General features: G+C 45.5%; 1 protein-coding gene across 4 annotated transcripts in view; it reads left to right on the plus strand.

Moving 5' to 3' along the window:
* The window catches only part of LOC308110009 (UTP--glucose-1-phosphate uridylyltransferase-like), a 15,607-nt gene extending 4,545 nt beyond the window's left edge, over window positions 1-11,062 (plus strand). For 3 of the 4 annotated variants that reach the window (XM_080463995.1, XM_080463994.1, XM_080463996.1), the window contains 8 exons: window positions 763-870; window positions 8,368-8,553; window positions 8,637-8,770; window positions 8,989-9,286; window positions 9,433-9,630; window positions 9,855-10,097; window positions 10,242-10,346; window positions 10,773-11,062. In XM_080463995.1, coding sequence (XP_080320121.1) covers window positions 8,473-8,553; window positions 8,637-8,770; window positions 8,989-9,286; window positions 9,433-9,630; window positions 9,855-10,097; window positions 10,242-10,346; window positions 10,773-10,880 — 1,167 coding nt within the window. In that variant the 5' untranslated portion in view covers window positions 763-870; window positions 8,368-8,472 and the 3' untranslated portion in view covers window positions 10,881-11,062. Of the gene's footprint in view, window positions 187-762; window positions 871-8,367; window positions 8,554-8,636; window positions 8,771-8,988; window positions 9,287-9,432; window positions 9,631-9,854; window positions 10,098-10,241; window positions 10,347-10,772 lie in introns of all 4 variants that reach the window. The other variant, XM_080463997.1, reaches the window with a different exon arrangement.

Genomic DNA, 11,062 nt, shown 5'->3' on the forward strand with positions numbered 1-11,062 from the left:
AGCTTCATTAGAAAGTGATCCAGGGGGGCCGAACCAGCTCCAACTGGAAGTCATATGGAAAAGAAAAGTTTTGAGCCTCACCTTCAGAGTAGAGACGGTGTCACTGGGATCCGGTTCCTCATGAGACGAGCCTCAGAGCTGAAAGCTCCGCCTCACATTCTACTTTAGAAAACCAAGGAACCGCCAGTAAGCAGCATTCGGAGAACCAAGTGTTCTTCTGGGGTGATATGGGACGAGCAGCTATTTAACACACGATGGATCCTGGTTGAGCTTTATAAGTTAAAAGAAGGATTTTAATTTCTATTGTAGATTTAACAGGAAGTCATTGAAGAGAAGCTGGTATTGTAGTGACGTGATCTCTCCTGCTGGTTCTTGTCAGAACTCTCACTGCAGCAATTTGAATCAATGGAAGACTTTTTAAACAGATATTGGTGATAGGGATTTACACCAGTCTGCTCTGGAGTAAGAAATGCCTGGATTAGTTTTCAGCGTCACTCCAAGTCAACTTGTTTCTGATATTAGAAATATGATGCTGGTGGAGAAACACAGTCCTGAATATTTGTTTAATGTGGGAGTTGGAGGATAAGTCCAGGTCATAAATAACTCCCAGGTTCCTCACAGTGGTACTGGCGCTCAAAGTAATACCACCCAGTGGTACTAGATGTTTAGAAAATACTTCTCTCAGATGTTTTGGGCCAAATGTAATAATGTCTTTTTTATCTATTGTTTTTTTTTCTCACTTGTGTTTTCTCTTTGTTTCAGACCTCCAGAAAAGATTTTGATGGCTTCAAGAAACTTTTCCACAGATTCCTGCAGGTCAAAGGTCCTTCAATCGAATGGGCCAAGATCAACCGTCCACCCGAGGATTCGGTAAGCAGGAGCTCTCCACGCGTCAGCGCTGATATCAGGCTGGTCTGAAGCCGGTCAGACTTCTGAAATCTCTGCATGAGGCTGTGTTTGATACTCGGGGAGTCGAAGCGGCTTCTATAAGGCCTCTTGTGGAGTGTCTGCACTGTCACAGAGGTATGATAAGCCCGGGTCGTAGTACAGGCCCCAGGTGGTTCCTCAGGTGGAACCGTTGGTGGTACCTCAGGTGGTACACTGAGTTTTTCTCCTCAGATGATCAGACCTGCTTTATACTCACTTCAAGATGAGACCAAACGATGTAAAGGAGACAAACACAGAATAGATGTTTAATAAACATTACGTCTGTGTTCACATAGTCACTTTTGCACTTTTTCCCATTCAGTCAGTGGATCAGTCTCATAATGCTTTGTGACCTGAGCGCCATCAAGCTTTAGCGGGAAGTATTGAAGATGATTTGTTCGCCGGTTGTGTTTCTTTATACAGTGAAACACAAAGAAAGATTCTCCTTGTTCTGATCAGGAAACAAGAGCAGAGCTTCTTCTGAATCTTCTAGTTCAGCTTTGACAGACGCATTTTTCTCTAAACATTGTGAAGCGTCACGTGGTGACATCACGTGGTGACATCACGTGGTGACATCACGTGGTGACATCACGTGGTGACATCACGTGGTGACGTTAAGTAACAGACATGCACAGTGACGAGAGTCTGACTCCAACTCTGGAGACCGGATCAGAACCATGTCTTCATGGGATGGACAGGAACCAGAACGCTGATCCTTCCTGAATGGACCCTATCGGATCAGGATCTAAAAATAGACCAATTCACATTGAGGTTTTTCCCTCATGTTATGTTATTGGGGGGATTTTCCCAGACGATTAGTTCCTGACAGTCATGAAATGAACAAATGAATGTAAACAACAACAGAAGCTCCTCCAAGCTGATATCAGATGTAAAAGAGGATGCGGTGCCTCTGAAGGGTTTTCTTTCCAGTGGAGCTGAGTTGGTCTTTCCTCTGCGAGAAATATAACAATTATACTGCATTTCAGTCGCTTTTGTCAACCAAACGTGTCCCGGGTCCCGTGGACCCTTCCAGACCCTCCCAGTCCCTCACAGACAGGCAGTACAAAGGGAGAGATCCACTGCCCCCACAACTCCCAACAACCTCCACCTCTGCAACCCCAATGACCTCCGCCCGAGCCCAGACCCCCCCAAAAAGAACCCACAATCCCTACCTCCATGACTTTCACAACCTCCACCCCCTCCCCGACCTGCCTGACAACCCCCTACCTGTGCCACAGATAGCCTTCACAACTGCCCCCCCCCCCCCCCCCCCCCCCCCCCCGCCAACACTCTCCAACCCAGACCTCCCTCCACAATCCCCTTCTCACACACCAGCTACTCCCTCTCAAGCCTCACCTCCCCAACCCAAACAACCTCCACCTAACAACCCCGAGCCCCACCCCTCAGCTCAGACACGCCCCCACAACCCCAACCCAATTTTTGGGGAAAAGTCAGAGCTTCTTGTAGCTCAAACTGCCTGTTGGTGAATAGAAGTTATGAAGGTGTAGAAAATCGGACCTCAATTGAAGTTGTGACTGATTTCTTACTGATTTCTTACTGATTCGTTACTGATTTCTTACTGATTCGTTACTGATTTCTTACTGATTCGTTACTGATTTCTTACTGATTTCTTACGTTGGCGATGACTTGTTAGAATTTGAGCTGAATTGTTTGTTTGGAGTTGTTGTGTCTTAGCTGCTGGAGTGTGAACTATATTTTTCATTAAATAGCATCTCCTTGTGTTTTCGTGAGAGACAGAGACACATTTGCGAAGTGGTTTGATTTTAAGAAGCTGCCCCATTCCATCTTTACCTTTTCAAACTCTGGGTCCTTTAGTAGAGATGTGTTGAAACTCCCAGTTGGAGGAGGGTTCTGGGTGGGTCTGATGTGCAGGCTCAGGGAGGGGGGGGGGGGGGGGTGCATGGTCTTTGATTGACTGGATGTATTCTAGTGATGATCTTTCCAGTAATCAAGTTATTTGTAAAAAGTTAGTCCCTGAAGAAAAGAAAGTCTAATTCTTTTCTTCAGTCATCAACAATTCATTCGATATATATTCCTGTGTACTTTAAGCTGATTGTGATTATTTGACATGATTTGAACTTCTGGAGCGAACAGTAGACGTTATAAGACAGTGTTGAGTTATGGCTGTTAAGTTTGCTGATAAAACTAGAAGAAGTCCAGGTCAACATGATCGAGTGCATATAGGTTTACAGTAGAATATAGCTTATATTATGTAGAATATCATCTGACATACTGTTCAGAATCTGCTTGGTAATGGAGACTGTAACAGGAGGAGAAGATCTTCTTAAGATGTGGTTTTGTTAGACTTGTATCTTCTCTACATATGTGTGTGTGTGTGTGTGTGTGTGTGTGTGTGTGTGTGTGTGTGTGTGTGTGTGTGTGTGTGTGTGTGTGTGTGTGTGTGTGTGTGTGTGTGTGTGTGTGTGTGTGTGTGTGTGTGTGTGTGTGTGTGTGTGTGTGTGTGTGTGTGTGTGTGTGTGTGTGCAGCGGGTCTCTTCTCCATTGGTGAACGCGGTGATGACACGTGATGTTTAGTTTCCAGGGCCATTTAGAGAGAGTGACCGGCCCTCTGGTGGTTTCTGCTTCCTGAGAAGATGAGGTTTCCCCACATGGACTGAACTGGAAGTGGCAATCTGCTGGCGGGTGAACTCCTCTGGTGGAGTCCAAAGCAGACATCATCATCTAGTTCAGGGGTCTGTAACCAACCTTTATGACCAAAAAAAGCGGGTTTTTTTTTTATCACTTTCCACCAAATCAAATTTAACTGAAGCTGAAAAACCCATTTTCATTTAAACTGATGCAAACACAGCTCTTAAAGGGGTCGTGTTCTACAGCTTTTCAGAACTTCACACGGGTCTCATCGGTCCACAATGTTGTATTCAAGGTTCATTGCCCCAAATCCAGTTTTTTCTTAATTTTCCTCCATTTGAATATTGGATCATAGGAGCTGCATTCAGAATCTTCTGTGTCTGTGTGAGCTGGACTGGCTCCGCCCACACATGCCCATCTTGAGAAGAGGAGGAAGTACTTCCTCTCGTGGTGCCATGTGCCAGAGCAGAGCTGCCTAATTGTGGGAGGAGTCAAAGGAGGGTCTATCTTGATTGGGATTGGCTAAACCCCCGATGACACCATATAGGGTTTCTGATTTCTGATTCGCTCTTTTGCGCAACACACTTTTTAAAGAATTAAACAAGCCAGGGAGAGAGAGGACAGACTGTCTTCACTTCTGGGACGTCGCTCCGGATATGGGGACGATTATTACTGTTGGAAAACCATGAGAAAGTGAATTTAGCATAATATGACCCCCTTAAAGTTCCATGAATAGTTTTGATGAATGGAGATCCACTCTCCTATATCATAGTTATGAAATCGTAATTACAATTTGGTATAGTAACATTTCATGACATGTTAACCTGTTTTGTTTTTTATGAATATCTATTCAGAAACTTGTACATGGGACGGCTCGGGGTTTACCAGCAGAGGCTAGTCTGTCAGAATATTAGTCATTATACTAAACTGGTCTGGATTTTAAATTATTCAAACGATCTGCTTTTCATCAAACTCTTCAGAAGCTTCATCATCATTTGAATCAGGTGTGTTGTAAGAGGGAAGCAGCTGAAAGATGTCGGACTGGGAAAGAGCTTTCTGAACTGAAATCTGAGTGTGTAACTAGTAAGTGTGTGGCGGTGTGTGGTGGTCAGTACTCTGCAGGACCTCCAGCTGCAGGTATGAAGGATCAGGTGAACCAGCGGAGGCGACTTAATGAGATATGCTGTTAGAGCCACAGTTTGCCAGCACAGGGAAAGGAAACCACCATCCATCCAACTTAACCGTTTCCCCGGTCGCGAGGGTGAAAACCACAAAGTTATTTTTGAGCAACGTCTTTTCATTTTCAAATATAACAAAACAATATAAACACAGAACTTTTACGTCAATTTCTCAATAACCCCCCCCCCCCCCACCCCCACCCACCCACAGTTACTGGACCATCTGTAAGCTTACTAAGCACATTTGTAAACATATTGGCAACAAAAAGGAAAATTAGAAATTAAAAATAACAGGTACATGGTCACTTGGGTTATATTTCAATGTTGGCAGCTGCCATGTTTTCTACAAAAGAGATAAATGGCTGCCAGGTAATATAGAATTTTGTGGTGGAATCCCTAATGGTATATCTAATTTTTTCTAAATGAATATGACTCATGACAACCACCATGTTTAGAGGAAATATAAGAGTCCATGTCAGATGTTTCCTTTTATTTTATCGCTGAACATTTAGTAGCCCGGGTGAGTCATCAGGAGCAGACGGGGGGCCATGAAGCCACAGCTGTGTGTGTGTGTGTGTGTGTGTGTGTGTGTGTGTGTGTGTGTGTGTGTGTGTGTGTGTGTGTGTGTGTGTGTGTGTGTGTGTGTGTGTGTGTGTGTGTGTGTGTGTGTGTGTGTGTGTGTGTGTGTGTGTGTATATCACCGTTTTCTGTCGGTTATGTGAAAACCCGTTTACACTGAGCAACAGAAAACGTTCATAGCGTTATGGATTGCACAACAATGGAACTCAGAGTCACTGAAAACACAACTTTTCTGAAACTCTACTTCTGGTCCTGCTTACCGCAGCCGTGGGAAGTAGTTAGTCTGCACATGCTCAGTATAGCCAATCAGAACAATGTTTCCTCCGTGGTGTCATGACTCCCAGTCCATATTCTCCTGGGACCTGGAATATTTATATATATATATATATTTTATATATATATATATATTTATATATATATATATATATATAAACCACAGAATTAATGTCAGCTCAACACACAGAGACTATATTTAAATTCAAAGACTATTTTTATAACGTCCTTTTAGCTTTTGGTGAAACTGTTTTTCTCCAAAATCAGCAATATAATAAAAACATAAATAAATTCATTAATAAACATCTAGCATAAGTCTGGGTTTTGTTAGAGTGCAGGTCCACCACTTTGAGAATTTTAATATTTCTAGAAACAAAGTTGTAAACATTACATGAAAAAAGTGACAATAATATACTGTAATATACACACACACACACACACACCCACACACACACACCCACACACACACACACACACACACACACACACACACACACACACACACACACACACCGTATACAGGAGAGACAAGGAAAGCGAGAAAGAGGAGAAACTAATATTTTCCCTGCAAGTATTTCCTCCAGCTTTACCAGTTTGGTGGCTACTGGTCAGCCGACATGGCAACCTGCTGTTTTGCTGCAAAATGACTTCTCTGATCGTTAAATTCAACTTACTTCACAAAGTAAAACAAATGACTTTTGCTTTCTCAATCAGCCATCAGGAAACTTTTTACGGTCAAACTTTCTGCCTTAATATTATTCCACTTGGTATTGTGCTGCTCTGTCGTCACGGTGCTGCGCCCAGAGATGCTCCACATGCTGCTGCTCCAGTAAGGGAGTAACAAAACGGAAGTAAACAAAACTACATTAATTACATTAAATCTTTTTAACTGGTCAAAAGTTTCAATATATATATATATATATATATATATATATATATATATATATATATACAGTATATATATATACACACACACTTGTTCCTCCTCAGTCAGAGTCAGTCTGACTAAAGGATGGGCTGTGAGCTGCTACTCCAGCTAACCTGTCGATCCAACCACCTTTTTAGACATTCAAGGTTAGTTTAGTAGGTTAGGTTAGTTTCTCATGTTTTATTTCTGCTCGGCTTGTTTCACTCAACAAAGCTTCATCCAGAGTCTCTTCGTTTATGAGCTGAAGACTCAACATGAGGAAGGACAGTTGCTATGAAGATCTGACCAGCCTTCAGAAACAAGCAGTGTAACCAGATCTGAGGACAGACAGCGTGACATTTCTCTCACTCACACACACACACACACACACACACACACACACACACACACACACACACACACACACACACACACACACACACACACACACACACACACACACACACACACACACACACACACACACACACACACACACACACGCTGAAGGTTAGCACTAAGAATAGTCTGACCGCTGCAGCATGTCAGCGTCTGCTTTTAGCTTGCGTCTGCTGTGAGACTCAGATCTCCAGAAGTCCGTCACATCCCAGCTGCTGCTGTTATCAACACACCCTCACCGTGACGCCTGTCACATGCTTTTCTCCCTCTAATTTTATTCAATTGTACTGGTAAAGCCGCAAGATTTCCCCCCATGCAGAAGAAAACACAGTAAAAAGGGTCAAACTATAAAATATGGTATTGAAACATGCATTGTTAGAACTGAATCTGTTTTGTATTCATAAAAAGGGTTTTAACCAGTATAAAAAGACTTATAGTTTTATATTGTCCGTATGTCTCTACATAAGTGTGTGTGAGGCAGGGATGTCGCCAGACACTTTTTACCGGGGCACGTACCCCAGTATAGATGAACTGTACACCAGTATTAGCAATGGACTGGCCATCGGGAGTACCAGGAGTTTTTCCGGTAGAGCTTCCTGTCCAGCAGCGCCCCTGCTGTGAGACATCCTGCAGTAAATGAATATAAGAAACCAAAAAGTTTAAAACCATCACAGATCACCCACATATAGAATATCCCGACTAAACAAACCTCCATCATATACTGATATTCAGCAACAGGCTGTAAGAGAAGAAAATCACATTAGACTGTGTGGGTTTGAAACTGAAAGCTCGACTTCACGTCATGTTTCAAATTCTTCTTCTCTATAAGACTGCCTGGTGGAAACACCGAGTGATGGAGCTGTGGGGACTGAAAATTAAGACACTGTTCTGATTTACCAGTGAAATTAGAGCTAAAAACCTTCAAATAATGACTCCAAATGTCCTTTCCACTGCACAAAGCCACAATCCATTATCTAACCGATTCATTATCAAACTCATGCTCTTTTTATAATGCTAAATGTAATATATTTTTACTTTGTAACTCTCAACATGCAGAAACTGAGTTGAATTGTTTTCACTCCTTCGTCCACACAGTTTAACTGATGTTAATATGACAAAGTGTGTTGGTGTCTTTCATGTCTTGTGACTTCACCTGAAAACAAACACAGAGGAGAATACATCAAACACACACCTCATATCCTCGAATATCTACATCATGTAAGCATACAAAGGTCTTTCAGTCACGGTCCAATATACTCTGCACTTCACAGTCAGTCACAAAGTTCAGCGAGAATTATTAGTTAAGTTATATATCCTGTCGTCTGATCAGAATCCAGAAACGCCCTCCTCTGTGTCATGACTTCATAATGTGAAGAACAGCAGAAGTTTGGATTCTCGCTGATGTTTTCTGAGTGTGTGTGAGTTCCTGGGTGAGCGGGTCCACATTGGGAGCCTGTCCGGGGCCTCGGTCTGATTCTGTGTCTGTGCTGTCAGATCCAGCCCTACGACAGGATCAGGGCCAAGGGGCTCCCTGAAAACATCTCGCTCAGCCTCAACAAGCTGGCCGTGGTCAAACTGAACGGAGGTCTGGGGACCAGCATGGGCTGCACGGGCCCCAAGAGTCTGATCAGCGTCCGCAACGAGAACACCTTCCTGGACCTGACCGTCAAGCAGATCGAGGTACGGACGCCGTGAGACACCACAGCAGGAGTTCTGCAGGTCTGGAGCATCATGTTCCACTTTTCATCAGTTTTCTTTTTCAGCATCTAAACAAAACCTACAACGCTGACGTGCCGCTGGTTCTCATGAACTCTTTCAACACCGACGAAGACACCAAGAAGATCCTGCAGAAGTACAAACACCACCAGGTCAAGATCCACACATTCAACCAGAGCAGGTACACACACACACACACACACACACACACACACACACACACACACTTCCTAGAGGAAGGTCTACTATTTGTGTTATGTTCTCAGCCGCTTGGAGAAGCTGATCAGTGTTTCTGTTTGACGATGAGGGGAGTTGCGGTGCACTCAGCACTTCCCACAGTTTTCCCACAATGCCTCTGGTCTCTCAGGTCAAACATTTCACTGGCTTGTTCTCTGGCAGGTATCCGAGGGTGAACAAGGAGTCTTTGCTGCCCGTAGCGAAGAACATGGGGATGAGTGGTGACAATGCCGAGGCCTGGTACCCTCCAGGGCACGGAGACATCTACGCCAGCTTCCACAACTCCGGGCTGCTGGACAAACTCATCTCCGAGGGAAAGGAGTACATCTTTGTGTCCAACATCGACAATCTGGGCGCCACCGTGGACCTCTTCATCCTGCACCACCTGATGAGCCAGCCGGCCGACAAAAAGTGCGAGTTCATCATGGAGGTCACCGACAAGACCAGAGCAGACGTGAAGGTGAGTCCCGCAGGCGGTCCGGCTCTGCCTGGTCAGTGGTCCGGCTCTGCCTGGTCAGTGGTCCGGCTCTGCCTGGTCAGTGGTCCGGCTCTGCCTGGTCAGTGGTCCGGCTCCACTCGTCCCTCACCTCCTGCTGCCGCCCACAGGGAGGCACGCTGATCCAGTACGACGACCACCTGAGGCTGCTGGAGATCGCTCAGGTCCCGAAGCCCAACGTGGACGAGTTCAAGTCTGTCACCAAATTCAAGATCTTCAACACCAACAACCTGTGGATCTCTTTACCCGCCATCAAGAGGCTGCAGGACAAAAACGCCATGGACCTGGAGATCATCGTCAACCCCAAGGTGAGCCGACCTGTCAGTCTGTCAGGGTCAACCCCAGTCTCTCAGCAGAAAGGTGTAGAGACTGTAGCTGTGGAACTTCAAAAATGCCTCATGAGCTGAAGATAAAACACGTCACAGCTTCTCTGACTGAGAGCCAGTGGAGGTCAGAGAAGCAGAGTGACCGGAGGTACACAGGTTTCAATCCCTGAGCGTGACCCTTGACCTGCTTTCTTCTTCCCATGCAGACCTTGAACGGCGGTCTGAACGTCATCCAGCTGGAGACGGCCGTAGGTGCTGCCATCAAGAGCTTCAACAACGCGCTGGGCGTCAACGTGCCGCGCAGCCGCTTCCTCCCGGTGAAGACGTCGTCAGACCTGCTGCTGGTCATGTCCAACCTGTACAGCCTGGACGCCGGCTCGCTCACCATGAGCAAGAAGAGGGAGTTCCCCACCACGCCACACGTCAAGCTGGGCAGCTCCTTCACAAAGGTCCCCGCCACCGCCTCCCAACCGCCTGGAAACACTCTCGTGTTGTGTTCGCGCCGCTGACTGCTGCTGGAAGCTGAGATGAATGATCGTGTTCATTTATAAAGATGAGGAGTGTTGACAGTCTGGACGTTTCTCGCTGTGCAGGTTCAGGACTTCTTGTCCAGGTTCGAGAACATCCCAGACATGCTGGAGCTGGACCACCTGACCGTGTCCGGAGACGTAACCTTCGGGAAGAACGTCTCTCTGAAGGTCGCTCTCTCTCTCTCTCTCTCTCTCTCTCTCTCTCACACACACACACACACACACACACACACACACACACACACACACACACACACACACACACACACACACACACACACACACTCACACACACACACAGGAGAGTTTAGAGTATTAAGACTCTGAGCTGTGGAGTCATTAAAGCCTCCGTAAGGAGGAACTGAGGAGCTGCAGGTTGGAGGCAGGTTGACTACATGTGGACATTGATCTCCAGTTGTCTCCTGGGATTTGTCAGTGTTGAATATTTTCATCTATGTTGTTTCCACATTTGAAGCCTCACAAGTAGAAAAGTCTTGAAACTGCACCATAGGGACCCGAGTGTCCACAGTGAAGTGTGGAGAAGTGTGATGCTGCCAGATGAGTCTGATCACATTGAACTCTTCATCTTCTCAGGGAACCGTCATCATCATCGCTAACCACGGCGACCGTATCGATATTCCTGCTGGAGCCCTGCTAGAGAACAAAATCGTTTCAGGAAACCTGCGCATCCTCGACCACTGAGGCCTTCTGGGAAATACACAGCACGCCAACGCCAAGGGGCACCGATCAATGTGATGATAGTGATGAACGTGTTGAATGTCAGGGCTGTTACAGAATCACTTTGTCTCAGACTCATTTCACCTGAAGGTCCCGACCAGAGCGTTCGATTATCTCAATAAACGAAGTTCAGCCTGGCACAGATC

Source organism: Lipophrys pholis (assembly GCF_963383615.2).
Source record: "Lipophrys pholis genome assembly, chromosome: 5".
Taxonomy (NCBI): Eukaryota; Metazoa; Chordata; class Actinopteri; order Blenniiformes; family Blenniidae; genus Lipophrys; species Lipophrys pholis.